Source organism: Rhinopithecus roxellana, chromosome 18 (genome assembly GCF_007565055.1).
Source record: "Rhinopithecus roxellana isolate Shanxi Qingling chromosome 18, ASM756505v1, whole genome shotgun sequence".
Lineage (NCBI taxonomy): Eukaryota > Metazoa > Chordata > Mammalia > Primates > Cercopithecidae > Rhinopithecus > Rhinopithecus roxellana.
In genome coordinates this window covers 61,750,451-61,770,517 of record NC_044566.1, presented here as the reverse complement: position 1 = coordinate 61,770,517, position 20,067 = coordinate 61,750,451, and the positions used below count along the sequence as shown (strand labels likewise).

At 46.4% G+C, this 20,067-nt stretch overlaps 1 protein-coding gene across 3 annotated transcripts in view; it reads left to right on the top strand.

Moving 5' to 3' along the window:
• Positions 1-13,520, top strand: part of ALOX5AP (arachidonate 5-lipoxygenase activating protein) — a 46,157-nt gene extending 32,637 nt beyond the window's left edge. For all 3 annotated transcript variants that reach the window (XM_010367080.1, XM_030922242.1, XM_030922243.1), the window contains exons 4-6: positions 1,243-1,313; positions 5,030-5,111; positions 13,039-13,520. In XM_010367080.1, coding sequence (XP_010365382.1) covers positions 1,243-1,313; positions 5,030-5,111; positions 13,039-13,201 — 316 coding nt within the window. In that variant the 3' untranslated portion in view covers positions 13,202-13,520. The remainder of the gene's footprint in view (positions 1-1,242; positions 1,314-5,029; positions 5,112-13,038) is intronic.
• The last annotated feature ends 6,547 nt before the right edge of the window (positions 13,521-20,067 follow it).

Genomic DNA, 20,067 nt, shown 5'->3' with positions numbered 1-20,067 from the left:
GGACAAATGATACTGGTGGATTAAAAAGACAGATGCAAGTATTTTTAGCATAAAACACAACTGCTGACTGATAGAGATAGCTCAAGATTCTGGGGCAGCTGCTGAACAGATACCCCAGGCAGATCGGCTCAGACTTGGCCTTAATTAATGGGCCTTGCCTTCACCCATCTCCCACGAGGGCACCGCTGAGTCAGGGTTTGAGAGCTAAAAGGAATTGGACCTGGACTCTGTTCACGTGTATATTTTAATTCTAATTAATTAATTTTTTTGAAAGACAGAATCACACTCCATTGCCCAGGCTGGAGTGCAGTGGCACCATCTCGGCTTACTGCAACCTCAGCCTCCCATGTTCAAGTGATTCTCCTGCTTCAGCCTCCTGAGTAGCTGGGATTACAGGCACACGCCCCCATGCCTGGCTAATTTTTGTATTTTTAGTAGAGACAGGGTTTCGCCATGTTGTCTAGGCTTGTCTTGAACTCCTGACCTTGTGATCTGCCTGCCTTGGCCTCCCAAAGTGCTGGGATTATAAGGCATATTGTTTTAAGCCACTCAGTTTGTGGCCACTTGTTACAGCAGCAAGAGGAAACTCATACAATCGTCATGTGAACGCACAGGAATATGGTGAGTTAAGAGAGGATGGGTGTGAAACATCCATGGTAGAGTGAGAACTCTCCAGGGAGTGAGGACTGTGCCCAGCACACAGTGATCACCCACTCAGTAAGCTAACTTTCTGAGCACCAGCTTTTTTGAATTGACCTTGGTGTCTTTAATGCTTGAAGATCACCTTTCTTTGCTCAGCCTGACTTGCTGGCCTGGGCTGATTTGTGGATCTGATAGAAAAGTTTCCTTAGTTGGGCTCTTCTCCCTCCCCCACCACCCCCACACCAGTGTGGCCACATCCTCTGTCTGCATTGCTCACTCTTCAATTCCAAGAAGCACAGGTGCACTGCCAGGAACAGGAACCCTGCCAAAGGAATACATCAAGAAACCAAGTCTCCCTTACGCATCACCGTAGGAACAGAGTTAATGGATTATGAACATGTGTTTGCTTTATACCATTGTTTGTTTCCCAGGTGGCAGCTGGCTGCCCCATCTTATTGGGTAGATGTAAGTGGAATTATGAATGGGATTTATGTTTCATACATGATGATGATGATTAACTTCAACTTTCAGGTAATTTTCAGACCATATTGCAGTAACTTGGTATCTGATTGTTTTTCTCCTTGTTTATTTATTCTGCAGTCAGAACTGTGTAGATGCGTACCCCACTTTCCTCGCTGTGCTCTGGTCTGCGGGGCTACTTTGCAGCCAAGGTAACTCAGACTTCCCTTTGTTCATTCTCCTTCTATAAAGTGCATCTCAAGGAGGTTCAAAGGGCAGGCTTTTTGTTGAAAGGACTTTGCCTGACCCCTGGCTCCCATCTGTGAAGCCCTGGAGAGGTGAGAGCCCTCGGGAGGCTGTGTTTCAGGCATGCTCTGCGCCCGTGCAGAGCGCGTGTGATAATGCATTGCTAATGCTTGCTCCCTGGTGGCTGGTTGAGAGCTGCTGTGCTGACAAGGGTGGTTTAAGGCTAAATGTGACTCAGAATCCTTAAGCAGTGTTAGTTCAGATACAAGGGCATTATAAATGAGAGTGCCTGAGGGATCTATTCTGGGGCCACTGTGACTGGGCTCTTCTGCTGATAAGCTTCCAGTGTGGTGGCCCTCCTTCAGGCATGTTTCCACTGAGCCACGGGCTGGATGCCACATCCCTGGCTGTCCCACGGTTAGCAGCAGCCCACAGGCTTGACTTGAGCAAGTTGGAAATACAGATCAACTTCCAGAGTTGATTTAACATTGAGTGAAAATCAGTCATACTTTTGGTCCCCTTTCGGGGCCATGCCTGGCACTGTGCCTGGTGGCCGATGGGCATGAACTGGCCAGCTTCTGTGGCCCTGGAGGGCACAGGCAGAAAGGCCACAGAGTCCCATGATGAACTATGTAAGACTTATTTTTGTCTCCCCGCTCTATAAAGTAGGTAGAGTGGCTCTTATGTCCCTTGTTACCTTTCAGGATACTTTGATTCAGAGAGATGAAGTAACTTGCTTTCAGCTACTCAGCTGGTGAATAACACAGGCAGAATGAGTGCCTGGGTCTTTTGGCTTAAAATTCTGGATTTTTCACAAAAATCCTCTTACTTTATTCATTTACGTAATGAATATATATTGAAGAGCTACTCTGTGCCAAGCCCTGTGCCTAGATATACAGTGATAAATAAAAGAGGTGGCGGTGAAGCACAGGCCAGCTGGCAAGATGGACCACAGAAGTCAGGGAATGAAGACAATGACAAGGGTGGGAAGCGCCATGCGGGAAAAGAACTAAGTTCAGTGACAGAGCAGAGGTGAGGCTGCAGCAGAAACCACTTAAGGGACACCACGTGGCACTCCTTCTGTGCTGAGAAGGCTGTCAGCAAGCTCACCATTTATTTCCTATTTTCTATCCTCAGTTAAATAGGAAACATGTCTCGCATTACTCGAAAAATCAAGTCAAACTATGCTCTTACTAGGAGTTACAGTTCTTTTCATGTCTTAGATGATGTTTGATCTAGATGAATGCGGACTTGCTGTAACCAGATAAATACAGTGGGAGTTTGAAGGTGTTTCGTAGCCCTGGAAATACGTATTTCCTGTCAAAACAAGCTTTGTCATTGCCAGCAGACAAAATCATCAGTAAACCTTGGTTGATAATCATGATTTCTTATGAATAAACAGATTGTGGAATTTTTTTGAGCAGAAAGGAAACCGAAAGATAATTCTAGTGCAAATCCCTCACTTCATAGAGCAGAAGCTCAAGTCCCAGAGGAACAAATGGCTTGCACGAACATCAGAATTTTAGAGCCTGGATTTGTACCCTCCTGATGCCAGCAGCCCACTTCCCTGCAGGAGGCACCCACCTTCCTTGCACAGGGGTTTGAGTGGTCATTTTCCACCCATAATCTCTGTTAGCTCATGTTCAATTGGGTTCCCACTGAAAGAAAAATGGACCAGTAAGTTGAAGCAGAATCACTGAGATGGTACAACATAGGAAAAACTTCGCCCAAGGCAAATGGTGATTGTGACAGTTTTGCGATTTTTAGAGAATAGCATGGGCCAGGCACAGTGGCTCACGCCTGTAATCCCAGCACTTTGGGAGGCCGAGGCAGGCGGGTCACTTGAGGTTGGGAATTCAAGACCAGCCTGACCAACATGGAGAAACCCTGTCTCCACTAAAAATACAAAATAAGCTGGGCGTGGTGGTGCATGCCTATAATCCCAGCTACTCGGGAGGCTGAGGCAGGAGAATCACTTAAACCTGGGAGGCAGAGGTTGCGGTGAGCCAAGATAGCACCATTGCACTCTAGCCTGGGCAACAAGAGTGAAACTCCATCTCTAAATAAATAAATAAATAAGAAAGCAAGCCGAAACTCACAGTTTCTCTTTTGCTTTGATTTTCTTATCTGCCAGATAACAGTAGTATTTTGGAAGGCAGGAGGAACTGTGGAAAGAAATGGGTTTTGGGGAGTGGCTGATTGGAGGCAAATCCAAGGACGCTCATTGCTGGTGTGTGACTCCAGGCTGTTACTCCGCTTTTCCAAGCCTCAGTTTCCTTATTGTAAAACAGGCCCATGGTCTAGCTAGTAGCATTCCTATGGTGAGTGAAATGATATGTATAAAACTCCTGACACAGTGCTTGGCATATACCAGATTGAGCCGTGTAAAACTGCCAATATCTGACTATTTATGACCTACAAAAATAGCATTTCATACAGTTCCGCCTAACAACTGAAGCGCAACAAATGTTATTATTGATAATGCGGGTGGCGGTGATAGTTTTGTAATCAGAAAGACCTGGTTTCAAATTCCACCCCTTCACTGGCCTTATTTTCATTCATTTCACAAATATTATTTTGAAAACCCGTATGTGCCAGGCACTATGCCAGGCTCAGGGATGATCTAGAAAAAAGACAGATGTCCTCATGCCTCTTGTGGCCTGAGCCTCAATTTCCTCATCTGTCAGACGGTGACAGTAACACACTCCTTACCAGCGAGCTCGGAGGATTGGAGACTCAAGTTCCTCAAACGCCAGGAGCACTGCGGCAGGTGAAAAGTATTCCCTCAATGGCAGCAGGTTTTAGACGGCTTTTATATCTGTGGCTCCAGATAACATTAGTTCCAGCTGAGTTAACTGCCAGCGCTAAGCCTTCAGGACTTCATAGGGTTATTGGGGGTGTTGCTCCAGGCAGTTTCCCAAAAGGCTAGAATGCAAAAGGAATCTCCTTCCCTAGAGATCTTTTCTAAACGGTAACTGTTGGTTCAGGAAAGGTTAAACATTGTGCTGCTGGGAGGCTCAGGGTGAAGGGTGTACTTTTAAGAGAACCAGTTTCAGAGCTGGGTTCAGGGTTTAAGCCCTACCCGCTGCCCCCTTTTACCAGCTGACAGCCTTATGCAAGCCTGGTGGACCACCTGAACCCACGTTTCCGCAGCTGGAAGTAGAAACGTGGGTACTAGTTACGTTGAAAGGACTCCCGTTAGATGATGGCTATGCAAATACCTTGTAAACCAGGGGTGTCCAATCTTTTGGGCTCTCTGAGCCACACTGGAAGAAGAGTTGTCTTGGGCCACACATAAAATACACTAACCCTATTGATAGCTGATGAACTAAAGGAAAAAAAATCGCAAAAAAAAAAAAAAAATCATAATGTTTCTAAGGAAGTTTATGAATTTGTGTTGGGCTGTATTCAAAGCCATCCTGGGCCATGTGTGACCCACAGGCTGTGGGTTGGACAAGTTTGTTGTAAACAATGCCATGATGCCGGCATAAGGTCATTATTATCAGTATTAGGAAGGTTCTTGGGTTTCCTCTAGCCCTTGGGCTTTTTTTTCTGAAGTGCACATGTCCTCTGCTAGATTTTGTGACCAATGTTGATTGCCTAATGATTGTGCTCAAACTGGGCTAACGGCATGTTTTGGTGGCTACGAAACTGACACAGGTGTTTTCATTTCTCCACTTAGTTCCTGCTGCCTTTGCTGGACTGATGTATTTGTTTGTGAGGCAAAAGTACTTTGTCGGTTACCTAGGAGAGAGAACGCAGAGGTAGGTGACGGGGACTACTAAAGAACTATGGAGTGATTCCTGATTTTTGAGCAGGAAGAGTGATAATTCAAAACAATATTTTACTAGATTCATGGCTCTGTAGCACCCCCTTGGGTGGGAGGGGGAAGGCTGACTAGGACCTCTGATCCTTCTCTCTCTGAGCTTCGAAGACTGAAAATACAGCTGGGGGGACTTGCCCAGTTTTCTCATTAAGCAATTCCTCTGCATGGTGTTGACTTTCAAAGGGTGCTTCAGTGCTGTTCGCTGCACATGCCTTGCAGTCCCACACCCTGCACTCCCGCCTTACAGAGTCTGGCGCTGGAATGACTTTTTGTGTCTGGGTTCCCAGGCCTCCTGGGAGTGAAACCTTTGACTGTTTGTCTAGAGAAATGAGAATGAACGCTTGCACCTTGTGATAAGTTGTCCTGAGGAACAGATCTTCCAAGGGCCAGCAGAAAGAATGTTGGGAAAATAAGATGCAGACATGACAGCCGGGTGCGGCAGCTCACGCCTATAATCCCAGCACTTTGGGAGGCTGAGGTGGGTGGATCACCTGAGGTCGCGAGTTCGAGACCAGCCTGGTCAACATGGTGAAACCTTGTCTCTACTAAAAAATATACAAAGAATTAGCCAGGCATAGTGGTGGGCGCCTGTAATCCCAGCTACTCGGTAGACTGAGGCAGGAGAATCGCTTGAACCCAGGAGGCGGAGGTTGCAGTGAGCCAAGATTGCACCACTGCACTCCAGCCTGAGCAACAAAAGCAAAACCCCATCAAAAAAAAAAAAAAAAAAAAGGTGCAAACATGAGACTGTGAAACTGACTAGCATCACCATTGCATTGTTTATAGATGTTGCCAGACAGAAAGCCCCAAAGCAGCACAGTACCTTCCTGACACCTGGATTAGGAAATCTAGATTTTAGTAGAATAAATGCTGATACTTACAGAAGAAACATTGGAGTTAGAGTATGCCATCAGTTCCTTAGAGATTGCAATTCCTAATGCACTAGTAGGGGTCCAGGTGTCAGGAATGCGTTCTGCAAGGCTGCTGCCCCAGGTGCCGACCCCAGCCTTCCACACCATTTTCCTTTCTTTTCTATGTTCACAGCCGCTCTGTCTTTTACAATAGCACCCCTTTCTAGTGGCTAATGGGCTCTATGATTAGATAGCATCCTTCAGTAGTGATAAAGGCAGTGACATCCTGGGGAGGTCAGCGGGTGAAAGCGCTGTATCTGGAAAACCTGAGAGCCTGTGAAGCTCAAGGACTTGACAGGGTTAGACCACGAGCTGGGCTGCAGCTGGAAAAAGAATGACTGTTCTTTCGGCAGATCCTTCCCTGTGCCATCTCTTTCTTCATTCCTCTCTAGTAGCATTCTTATTTATCCTCTAAAACCACAATTCCATTATCTCTCCTATTCTTATCAACACTGCCCTAAATGATATTCTTTATTCTCTTTTGCCCTGGAAAACCTCTATCATGCCTTTTCCCATGTGATTACCTTATTAAGAGTAGGGGTGGAATGTCTAGCAATGAAATAAGAGAATCTTCTCTTTTGCCTGGCTCCCTGTGCAGCCCTATCTTACCCCTCGCAAAGTCCCAGGGATGTGGCTCAGTCACTGCTCCTCTCTTCATCTGTCACCACTTGCTTAAGATCCTACAGCTGCTTTAATTCCGAGATAATCTGCAGAGCATGACAAAATGTGTCCACCTACCCACATGTCCTTTTAACTTTAAAGGTTTTACTAACTGATTCCTATTAGGGAACGAACAGAGGTGACAAAAATAAACAATAGAAGATTGGTTTATAAGAAATCTTTAAAATAGTAGATTTCTTCAGACCTAATTGAAATATAAATGGCCTGACTTCTTATGTCCCTCCCTGATCTCCTGCTTTAGATAATAAGAATATCCCGCCAGCTCCGTAACCCACTGTGTGCATGGGTTCAAGATCCCCTTCTCCTCCCCTGTGGGTGTGGTAGGCTTTACTGATGAATCATGGTGCTCTTTCTTGCAGAGACCAAAACTGGCCTCAGAGTCCTTCTTAACACAGATACTGCTTAACACAACCACTCTGAGTAGTTGTCATCAGTAGAAGTAATAGATACTAGAAGAAATGTCTAAGCCTAATCTAGACCAAAATACGGCCTGATATAGATGCAAGCCAGAGGGGCTCTATGGTTAAATGTAAGGAGATTTTCAATCCTGCCTTCCAGAAGCTACTTGTTGAGAACTTCTTCAGTTAGGCCCGCCTCCTCCCCAGGTCCCCCTTCTGTTCCTGGGTTATATCACACTTGGAATCTGCAGACACCTAATGCCGTTGGGACCTGCTGTAGTTCTTGACCTCACCAACCGAGGAGGAATTGCTTGATGAGATTCTTCCCCTGGAATTTCTCTCTTGGACCCCAGACGGTCCTTTGCCCCTTTCCAGAAGTTGCTTCAGCCCTGTCCACTTCGGAAGTTCAGTGTCATCCTTGGTCCAGTGGGCAGGGAAGACATTGCACAATGTATGCCCCAGTCTGAGCTTCTTCCTTCAGGCTTCAGGCTGCCCTGCGAGGATTTTGTAGTTCCCTTTTTAACGCCCTCGAGAAGTTTCTAGCTCTTATTTTCAGCCCTTCATCTTACTCTCTGACCCTTCCTCTAACCTGTTTAGTTCACCTGTAGCAGTTACTACCCAGCAGTTAACTGAACCCAGTTCGTTTCTTTTCTTTACTTTGTTTTCTTTTTTCTCTTCTCTTTTCCCCTTCCCTTCCGTCCCCTGCCTCTCTTTTCACTTCACCTCACCCTTCGCTCCCTTCACTTCCCTCCCCTCCCTCCCTTTCCCTTCACTTCACCTCACCTCACCTCACCTCACCTCACCTCATCTCGCCTCACCTTACATAGAGTCTTGCTCTGTCGCCCAAACTGGAGTGCAGTGGCCTGATCTTGGCTCACTGCAACCTCCACCTCTTCCCAGGTTCAAGTGATTCTTGTACCTCAACCTCCTGAGTAGCTGAGACTACAGGCGTGCACCACCACACCCAGATAATTTTTTGTATTTTTAGTAGAGATAGGGTTTCGCCATGTTGGCCAGGCTGGTCTTGAACTGCTGAACTCAAGCAATCTGCCAGCCTCGGCCTCCCAAAGTGTTGGGATTATAGGCATGAGCCACCCATGATGCCCAGCCTGAATCTTGGTTTCTTCCTCATTCATTTAAGCTATCACCTGGGCCCAAACTCAATGGCACCTGGCACCAACTGGCAACTGACTCTTGGCCTTTTATCACCTACCTTCCCTAGTGGGCACTAGGTTGCTCCCTCTTCCTATCCCTCAGAGTCCTGTCCTCAGTCAGGGCTCCCACTGATCCTCTTGGCAATTTGAAGTTCTCAGCTCAATGGTGGGTAGGCAATGACTGTCAACGCTTGAGGCCAGTGAACTCAGGTTACCCTACTCCTCCTTCTCCTTAGTTGCTCACTCACTCCTCATTCACTCAACATTCATTCAGTAGATATTTGCTCCCTGCTTTGTGCCAGGTACCAGGTCAGTTGCTGAAGGAATAACAGTGAACATAACAGAGCCTTTGTCCCCAAGGAGACCCAAGGTGTCTCCTAGAGCCAGGGGCACATTGCAAGACCAAAAATATTCAACTCACCAAAATAAACATAGACCTAGTTCTCAAAACGCAAGAAGACTGATTCCTCACTGTCATTTCTCCTCAGCATCAATGTTCTAGAGTCTGTGGGCCCCTCCAAGTGTGGAGTATGGTGATACTTCACCAGAGTTTGAGGAGAAACATTCTTCTTTTGGAAGGCCAGGGAGCATAGATGGATATCAAGGCTGCTGTTTCTAAAAGCGAAACCCGCCAAACAACAGTATTAGAATCATCTGTGGTGCTTATGAAAGATACAGATTCCTGGGCCCCATCCCAGACTTGTGAATCAGAATCTCTGCCAGAGGAAGCCTGAACATTCGCATTCTCAGATGATTCTGCATTCTCAGAGAACACATTCTTTAGGTGATTCTTATACACACTGGAGTTTGGGAATCGCTGAAGGCTGTTCACTTCTCTTTTCTGAGAAATGATGCATTCACTTCAGAAATATTTGCAGAGGTCCTGATTTATTGGATATTTGTGGGTGGGCAGAGGAGAAATATCTTGTCCTCACAGAGCTTACAATTTTTATTTTCTTTAGAGGTCACCAGGCTTACAGTGAGACTTCCATAAGTTCTGAAAAGAACAGAATTGTAAAACAAGAAGGGACTGTAATGTTTTCTGTTCCTACCTCGTATTTTGTGCACATTAAGAACCTGGGGTGGGAAGTGGGAGAAGGGTGGTGACTGGTGGGGGGCCACAGAGAGCTGAGGTGGGGTGGTCTCGAACTCCTGAACTCAAGCAATCTGCCAGCCTCGGCCTCCCAAAGTGCTGGGATCATAGGCATGAGCCACCCACGACGCCTGGGTGGAACTCAGGGCTCTGGGTGCACGGGCGCCCTCATCTCCCACACTACGGCACCTCATCCTAGGAGTGGTTAGCACCTTTGAGATGGGAATTGTTTAGCAGGATGCTTTTGTGTTTTCATGTAAGTTTATGCTGCCTGTGGAGGGCACAGCTGTTTCAAAACTAATAGCCAAATCCTAGTCCCCAAAGTCTGAAGGCATCCTTAGGAAGTCACTGCAGTGCAAAGCACTGGACTCTGGTCTCACACAGGCAGGTCTGAACACCTGCGTTGCCTCTTGCTGGCTGTGGGACCTGAGGCAAATCGTGCAAGCTCTCTGCTCTGTTTGCCTAGATGGAAAATAGGTTCACGATACGCCCCCACAGGATGGCTGTGAGAATGAAGGAAGTCCCAACAGATGCTTAATAATTTAATTCTGACCTTCCTCACTCATTTAGAATTATGTACCAACTTTTAGAAACAATGAAAGATTAGTGATTCTTCTGTGGTTGGTATAAAAAAAAAAAGAAACATGAAAGAGATATCTTGCTCGTTCAAGGGCTAATGACCCTGGTGTGCCCTGTCTCGGCCCCCAAGCTCTTCCTTCCCTGCTCACAGCATTTCAGATTCTCCGCAGCTTGGCCTGAGCCTGGGGCAGGTTCGGCATCTGCCCACCATGCTCACTTGCCACAGCTGTGGCCCCATCTCCAAACCTGAGATACTTAAAGGTACAGCTAATGACGTGCCCGACCTGGGGTCACATTCCCTGAGCCCTGCAGACAAGGGAGCAGGAAGCTGAGCTTTTATCCTCCACACCCTGTACACGGCCTGGGAAGAGTTAAAGCACCCTAGTCCTAATGCTGCGGGAACCACATGCCCTGAGACCTTGGAAAAATCCTACCTGAATTGAAGAACACCACTATTTCATCAGGAGGCGCTGCCATTTCATTTTTCACTTCGGTTTTATCTTGAGCGTAAAACAGCTTCGCAAATCACTTTTTCTTGTTTCTGTAATGAGCATATGGTGGCCTCATTTGTGTGATAAATCTGAGCCACCATGATATTTGACTTTTCACAATTTAATTTATCTGAACCCTCTATTCTCTGGCTAAAAAATATCCTTTACTTGGACTTCTTTATTTTATTTTCACTTCCCTTACCAGCACTAGCAGAGGGCTCTGTACTCATCTGCTGGGGCCGCCATAACAAAGTCCTGCAGCCCGGGGGGCTCAAGCCACAGAATTTATACTCTCACAGTCCTAGCGGTTAGAAGTCCAAGATCAAAGTGTGGGCAGGGTGGGTTTCTCCTGCGGCCTCTCTCCTTGGCTTGAAGAGGGCCACCTTCTCCCTGTGTCTTCACGCTGTCTTCCCACTGAGCATGTCTGTGTCCAAATCTCCTCTTTTAAGACCCCAGTCATACTGGAGGAGGGTCCACCCATATGAGTTCATTTTACCTTAATCATCTCTTTAAACACCCTGTCCCCAAATACAGTCCCATTCTGAGGAACTGAGGGTAAGGATTCAACATATGAATTTTGGAAGGGACCTAATTCAGCCCACAACACCCTCTTTCGGGATGTTTATTTTCCCCCGTAAGGAGCTAGTAAAGATGTCTTATCTCATGAACATAAATGAACAGGAAAACAGGGAGAGAATGAAGCTGGCTAAGGAACAGGGCTGGTGTCAGCTAGCAGTGCTTTTCCCATGTGAGTGGGTCCCACAGGGAGCTTGTTAAAATGCACATGCTGATTCATTAGGTTCCAGAGAGACCTGAGATTTCCCATTTCTGACAAGCTTCCAGTGGGGGCTGATGCTGCTGGTCCATGGACCATACTTTGAGTAGCAAGGAGCTTGATATGTAATGGCTGAGTGAGTTTCAGACTCCTGCTGTAGAAAAATTATGAGTTGGCTGGGCATGGTGGCTCACACCTATAATCCCAGCACTTTGGAAGGCCGAGGTAGGCAGATCACCTGAGGTCAGGAGTTCGAGATCAGCCTGGCCAACATGGTGAAACCCTGTCTCTACCAAAAATACAAAAATTAGCTGGGCATGGTGGGAGGCGCCTGTAATCCTAGCTACTCAGGAGGCTGAGGCAGGAGAATCGCTTGAACCCAGGAGGCAGAGGTTGCAGTAAGCTGAGATCATGCCACTGCACTCCAGCCTGGGCAATAGAGCTTGACCCAGTCTCAAAAAAATAAATAAATAAAAATAAATTATGAGTTATATTATGAGCATGTGGGGTGCCTTTCAAATTGATAAGATTTCTAATATTAAACCTGTGGATGCCAAATGCTGCTCTCTCTGATTATGGCAGGAAACGGCACTTGGCAGCGTGAAGTTAGCTGCTGAGCTGAGCTGGCTCATCTCGTTGTGCGGTCCTGATTGCCTAAGGGTGCCTTCCCGGGATCTTTACTAACAACCTCTTGAGTCATTTGGACTTTCCCAACCTGTTAGCACCACTCAATGGGCCAGACATGGTGGCAGTCAGAGGAGGGCTCTGCAGAGGGAGGGCAGACGCAGGGTGGCCTCTGCGTGCCATTAGGAGGTCACATCTCATTGGTGGATGCAGTTTAGGATTTAGTGCCTTGGAGAGAAGGATAGAGTGTATCAAAACATGTCTCCGCTGGGCATGGTGGCTTACGCCTGTAATCCCAGCACTTTGGGAGGCCGAGGTGGGTGGGTCACCTGAGCTCAGAAGTTCAAGACCAGCCTGGCCAACATGACAAAACCCCATCTCTACTAAAATACAAAAAGTTAGCTGGGCGTGGTGGCACGTGCCTGTAGTTACAGCTACTTGGGAGGCTGAGGCATGAGAATCACTTAAGCCCAGAAGGTGGAGCTTGCAGTGAACCGAGATTGCACCACTGCACTCCAGCTTGGGCTACAGAGTGAGACTCTATCTCAAAAACAAGCAAACAAACAACAGCAATAACAACAAAAACCAAGTCTCTCTCTCCACTCAAAAATGCAAGGGCCTGTCTCTCATTGCTGGGCGCCCAGCTCTCATGAATATAAACGTGAATTACTCCAGGCAGCCTCAGGAGAATAAAATGAGCCCTCAGATGCCGAAGCACCTTTCAGGTTCCACCGGTTTTATCGGCTCATTTAAACTTCACTTCTAACACAGTCCTGCATTACACATGTGTCTGTCCTTAGGGGCAGCTACAGAGAGGGTCTTAATGGTCCTAATGCTCAGTGAGGATGCCCAGTGATCAACGGAACCTGCCACCTTCAGGCCATCAAGGAGCTCTGGAGTTAAGGAAATCATGAGAGCCCTCGCGGTAATGGGTTTTGAGGTCTAGGCTCTCTTCGCTTGGGTTTGAAATAAGTTCAATGGCTAGTAATAGCTGAGACACTTCCATCCTTCGTATGAAGTAAATGGGAAAATGGAGCATTGTTGAATCCAGGGAGCTATAATTTAAACCCCATGTATCTAAAAGGGGTAACATTTTTGTGTGTGTGAAATTGGTGTCATTTGCACTGCATCTACAGTTTTCTTTTTCCTTCTCTTCCAGCACCCCTGGCTACATATTTGGGAAACGCATCATACTCTTCCTGTTCCTCATGTCCGTCGCTGGCATATTCAACTATTACCTCATCTTCTTTTTCGGAAGTGACTTCGAAAACTACATAAAGACGGTCACCACCACCATCTCCCCTCTACTTCTCATTCCCTAACTCTCTGCTGAATACAGGGTTGGTGTTCTCATCTAATCAATACTACAAGTCATCATAATTCAACTCTTGAAAGGATTCTGCTCCTCTTTAGATGGCTGTAAATCTATTGGCCATCTGGGCTTCACAGCTTGAGTTAACCTTGCTTTTCCGGGAACAAAATGATTTCATGTCAGCTCCGCCCCTTGAAAATGACCATGGCCCCAAATTTGCTACTCCCATGCATTTCATTTGTTTCCTCACTTATCCTGTTCTCTGAAGATGTTTTGTGACCAGGTTTTTGTTTTCTTAAAATAAAATGCAGAGACGTGTTTTAAGCTGATAGTTGAGGGGTTTTGTTAATGGCTTTCGGGGGATGTATCTCTATATCAACAAACAACTAGTTTGTTTTCCTCAAACTAAATGATAATATTAAAAATACACATCCTGGCCGGGCGCGGTGGCTCATGCCTGTAATCCCAGCACTTTGGGAGGCCGAGGCGGGTGGATCACTTGAGGTCAGGAATTCAAGACCAGCCTGGCCAATATGGTGAAACCCTGTCTGTATTAAAAATACAAAAATTAGCCAGGTATGGTGGCGGGTGCCTGTAATCCCAGTTACTTGGGAGGCTGAGGCAGGAGAATCGCTTGAACCCAGGAGGTAGAGGTTGCAGTGAGCCAAGATCACACCACTGCACTCCAGCTTGGGCAACAGAGTGAGACTCCATCTCAAATTAAAAAAAATACACATCTGACTTCTGGAAAAATTCCTTGAAGATCTTTTGTGACATCCATCCCTCTTCACACAGCCGTGTGAATTAGGTTGGTATCTTCATATGCTAGCATTGTGCCCAGCACTTCCATGTTATACAGTTTAAAATGTTCTGTAATTCCCTGTGGGAACCTAAGATAGTGCCAGGCCCATCATAAGTGCCCCCAAATATTGGCAAGCCAATGAATAAATGAATGAATGAGTTTATGAATCGCTGGCTGGCTGTATTTAATGAAGTGTGTGTGTTGAGCCATTTCCCACAGTGTGGACAGATTTGTCTCACAACGTGGGCCTCTTCCCAAAGGCCCTACCACCTAATGCCATCACACTGGGTTTTCAATTTCAACATGTGAATTTTGGGAGAGTGCAAACACTCAGACCATAGCACCATCTCAGTAAATGTCCCACTGGTCACTCAGTTCACAGTGACAGTGATCCAGCTGCTGTCGTGCCAGGTACCACTTGGCAGAAATAGCACAACTTGGAAGATGGCAGGGTGTAGTCAAGATTCCGGGACCCCCAACAGAGAAGCCGGCTCTTATAGGGGAGCCATTCATCAGGATTGAACTCTCAGTCAAGGTGGACAGTAATAGGTGGGTCTCCGTTATTCCCCAGGTGAGTATCATGATGGTCACAGTCCTAGGAAGGATGGGAAGCCTCCCTCAGCTCTCCCCAAGTTGCCTGGTTGGGCAACAGAGATGGTGAAACATGGAGTCTGGCGTGGTCTGAGGCCTGAATCCATGTGCCTCATGTGTGATGCTCAGGCAAGAGGATCTCTCAATTCAAGGGGGAGGGCTGAATGAGCCTTGCTTTCCAGGCCTGTCTGATGGTCCAGGCTGAAGCCCCTCGTGGCTTGCACTGCCAAACCTCACCCAGCAGGAGCTCCTTGGCATTGACTGCTTCAGGATAGTTGCTTCTTCTCTGAGCTCTCTCTAGAGAGCAGTGCTCTACCATCCAAGCTGGGCTTTTCATTTCTTCTTGGTAATAGGGAAGGCATGGCACGTTGCAGGATGGAAGTGGCCCCCAGGCTTCCTCATGCCTGGACTTGCTTTGGAGGGTGGTCAGGTGATCAATAATCCCGATTTGCCTGGCATTGAGGAGTTTCCTGGGATGTGGGCCTTTCGGTTTTTTAAAAATTATTTTTATTGATACACATATTTGTAGGTACTTGTGAGGTGCATGTGATATTTTGTTGCATGTGTGGATTGTGTAACGATGAAGTCAGAGTGTTTAGGGTTTTCATCACCTTGATTATCATTTCTGTGTGTTGGGAACATTTCAAGTTCTCAGTTCCAGCTAGTTTGAAATAGACAGTCCATTGTTGTTAGCTATAGTCACCCGACCCTGCTGTCAGACATTGGAACTTACTCCTATCGAACTGTGTATTTGTACCCATTCACCGAACTCTCTTTGGGCTTTCGGTTTTACAACTGGGATTATCCTGGGAAAACTAAGGTAAATCAGACGCTCCAAGTGTGAGCTAGATTATAATAGGCCCAGTGGATCCTGGGGACATCTTAGCTTCCCGAGGTCATGCTGTCCAAGCTGACCATGGGGATTCCAGAGGGTGGGGAGAGGAAATGATGCAATGGCCGGTCAGAGGCACTATTGGGTGGGGCCTGGGGCCAGAGTGCATGTCTAAGGGATTAAGGGGAGGGGAGAGCAGCCTTCGTAATTATGAAGAGGAGTCTCAGGTGCACAGCTTCTGATGCGGGACCCCTCCTCTAATTGAAGGCAGCATTGTGTAATGCTCAAATTCCCTGTCTTCAGAGTTCCTGCTGTATCCCACCCTCAGTTCTGTGACTTCTCCCTAAGCCTCACTTTTGCATGTGTTACATTGGGATAATAATAGTGCCAAACTCAAGGGATTGTTGTGAGGAATAATGAGGTAAAGCAATTGAAAATATTTAGCACAATATAAGTGCTCAGTAAAAGCCATTATTATTATTTTATCATACTAGTTTTCAATTCCTGCATAGCACATTCTTGCAAATGTAGGGACTCAAAACAATATAAATCTGACAGTTTTTCTGGGTCAGAGGTCTTACCAGGCTATAATCAGACGGCAACCAAAGCTGTGATCTCAGCTGAAGCTCAGGATTCTCTTCCCAGCTCACTGGTTGTTGGCAGAATTCAGCTCTTTGCAGTTGGAGGACTAAAGCCTACAGTCTTCAGTTTCTGGAAGCCTTTTCTCTGGCACAGGTTTCTCTACAGCATGGCCATTTAAGTCTTTAAGGCCAACAGGAGAGCATGATTAGCATACTTTTTTTAAGTGACCTTTAGACCCTTTTGTAAAGGCTTATCTGATTAGGCCAGGCCCAAGTGAGCTTAAAGTCAACTGATTAGAGACCTTAATTACATCTGCAAAGTCCCTTCATGTTTACCGTATAACATAACTTAGTGAAAGGAGTGAAATTGCAACCAGGTTCTGCCTGCACTCCAGGGAAGGGGATTCTGCAGGAGTGTGGGTCACGGGGCGTTTATTTTGGGATTCTGCCTACCTCACTGAGTCAAAAGGAGTCAAAAGTAGCTGAATGGATGTGATGCTGAGGTTCTCAGGCAGCAGCAGTGTGTGTATGTGAATGAATTCATACTTGTGACCACCTGGAAAGAAAGGAGGCTGTGGTTTCCTCCACCTCCTCCTGACAGGCAGAGAAATTTCTTTTTTTTTTTTTTGAGACAGGGTCTGGCTCTGTCACCCAGGCTGGAGTGCAGTGGCTTGATCTCCGCTCACTGGTTTACTGCAGCCTCTGCCTCCCAGGTTCAAGCAATTCTTGTGCCTCAACCCCCCAGGTAGCTGGGATTACAGACACACACTGCCATGCCCAGCTAACTTTTGTATTTTTAGTAGAGACGAGGTTTCACCATATTGGCCAGGCTGGTCTTGAACTGCAAGTGATCTGCCCACCTCAGCCTCCCAAAGTGCTGGGATTACAGACGTGAGCCACCGTTAACCACTTTTCTATCTCCTGTGGGAAAGAGCACAGTGAAAGAACAGATGAAGCTGAGACATGTAAGTGAACTCCTCTCTCCTCTCCATTTAGAGTAAAATAGGATTATTCATACTGAGACTCTCCCTGGTTGCAAAGAGATAATCTGTGCAACTGGGTTTTCACAATTATCCCCTACCCTGTGCTTTCCTCATCTGTCTTCCTCATAGCTCAGGCTGCTATAACAACACACCATAACTGGGTGGCTTTTGAACAAGAAAAGTTTACTTCTCACAGTTCTAGAGGCTGGAAATCCAAGATCAAGTTTCTGGCAGATTCAGTGTCTGATGAGGGCCTGCTTTCCAGTTTATAGACAGTGCCTTATTGCTGCCACCTTACATGGTGGAAGGAGAGGACGAGGAGCTCCCTGGGCTTTTTTTTTTTTTTCAATATAAGGGCACTATCTTAGTCCGTTTTGTGTTGCTAAAAGGAACATCTGAGGTTGAGTAATTTATTTTATTTTAAAAACTGGCCAGGCATGAGGCTTATCCTGTAACCCTAATCCTTTAGGAGGCCAAAACAGCAGGATTGCTTGAGGCCAGGAGTTCAAGACCAGCCTAGGCAAGATAGTAAGACCCCATCTCTACTAAAATTTAAAAAAATTAGCTGTGTGTTGTGAAATGTGCTTGTAGTCCCATCCACTTGGGAGGCTGAGGTGGGAGGAGTTCAAGGCTGCAGTGAGTTATGACTGAGCCACTGCACTCCAACCTGGGTAATAGGGCAAGACCTTGTCTCTATTAAGAAAAAAAAATCTTTATGTGGCTCACTATTCTGGGTGGCTGCAAAGTTCAAGACTGGGCATCTGCATCTGGTACAGCCTCAGGTCACTTCCACTCGTGGGGGAAGATGAAGGGGAGCTGGTGCGTGCAGAGATCAGGTGGTGAGGGCAGAAGCAAGAGAGAGAGAGAGGAGAGGTGCCAGGCTGTTTTTAACAACCAGCACTGGGGAAACTAACAGACTGAGAACTCACTCACTTCTGAGGGAGGACATGAATTTATTGATGAGTGACCTGCCTCCATGACCCAAACACCTCCAATGAGACCCCACCTCCAACACTGCCACACTTGGGATTAACTTTCAACTTGAGATTTAGAGGGGGCAAACTTACAAACGATCGCAGGCACTAATAACCTTCATGAGGGCTCCACCTTCATGATCTAATCACTTCCTAAAGGTCTTACCTCTTAATCTCATCACAGTGGGGATTCGATTTCAACTTGAATTTTGGGGGGACACCAACTTTCAGTTCACAGCATCATCTCAGTAACTGTCCCATAGATGGTCACTCAGGCCCCACAGGAACCCTCCTCCATTCCCTTCCTCCCTCCCACCCACAGTCAATCATCCCCAAGCTGCATCAGCTCCACCTTTAAGGGCCAACCCACCTCGGCCACATGTCACCATCTCCGCTGCTATCCCTGTCACCTGGGCCCACCATTCTCTCTCCTGGACAGTCTCCATAGCCACCTCTGTCAGACTGATTGATTGATTGATTGATTGATGACAGGGTCCTGCTCTGTTGCCCAGACTGGAGTGCAGTGTCATGATCATGTCTCACTGCAGCCTTGATCACCTGGGCTCACGCAATCTTCCCATCTCAGCCTCCCAAGTAGCTGGGACTACAGGCACCACCATACCTGGCTAATTTTTTTTTTTTAATTATTTATTTATTTTTAGTACAGCTGAAGCCTCACTATGTTTCCCAGGCTGCTCTTGAACTCCTGGGCTCAAGTGATCCTCCAGCCTTGGCCTCCCAAAGTGGGATCACAGGCATGAGCCAGCATGCCCAGCCCATCAGATGTTAATGCTACATGCACTTGCTTAAAATCCTCCAGAGAATTCTCTCTGCTCTTGGAATAATTCCCACACATCTCGGCGTGGCTGTGTAGGCTCTATGCCATCAGATCTGTCCCTGCTCCTCTCTCCCAACTCCTCCTTTCACTTGTTCATTCACTCAGTTCCAGCCACACTGCCCTGGGAGCTGCTCCCACCACGGAGATTCCTAATGCACTGGTCTCTCTCATGCAGTGGGGGCCTCTCCCTCCTTTTACTCAGTGTCTATCAGCACTCACCTCCTCCAGAGCCCTCTCTGACCACCACACCTACACCCAGGCCCTTCCTCCTCCACGCTCCCTCCTCCACCCCAGCCTCCTACCCAAGTGTCACTTCTTTATACTTGTCACCACCTGAAATTAGATCATTTATTTACCCCTTTACTTGTTCAGTCGGCCTTGTCCATTAGAATATAAGCTTCCAAAGGGCAGGAGCTTTGCCTATAATGTTAGGCTGGGCATAAAATGAGCACTCAAAAAAATATTTGATGCGTGTGTGAAAGAACAGACTGGGTTATGTAATTGTGCCTCCTTACCTATATGACCATGTGGTGGGGTTTACGGTGGGTGTGGTGGTGATGGCTATAGGGCTATAAGCAAATTTGGGACAGGGAGTCTAAGAAATGTTCTCAAATTTTAGTAAGCAAAGCATCCTCTACAGAACCTGTCTTAAAACATGAAAGTTCCTTAGTGCTACCCCCAGAGGTATGATTTGGTAGGTCAAGGATAGGGCTTGGGAATTCACATTCTTAATAAGATTTTCTTCATCCGGGATTTGTAGGCCACCTTTTCAGAAGATTTTTGCTCTATAGCTATGCTACCCAATGCAGTAGTTCATAGCCAGTGTGGCTCCTGAGCCCTTGAAATGCAGCTCCTCTGAACTGAGATGCGCTGTAAATGTAAAATGCACACTGGAGTTTGAAGAGTTAATACAAAGAAAAAGGAATGCAAAATATCTCATTAATAATGCTTTACACTGATTGCATATTGAAATGATAATCTTGTAGATATGCCGTGTTAAATAAAATATACCATTAGGCTTAATTTCACATCTTTCTTTGTACTTTTAATGTGGCTACTAGAAAAATGTAAATAACATATTCAGCTCACATTATAGTCCTATTGAACAGAATGATCTATAAGTTCCATGGAAGATGGCAAGTCTTCACAGCTGAAATAAAGGCTGGATCTCATTCTATGGGTTCATCTTTAGCTATGATTTCTTGCAGAAGATATTGAAAAATGTGGCAATGAAAGTTACCACAAGCATCAAACCAGTCCTGTTTAAATCTGGAA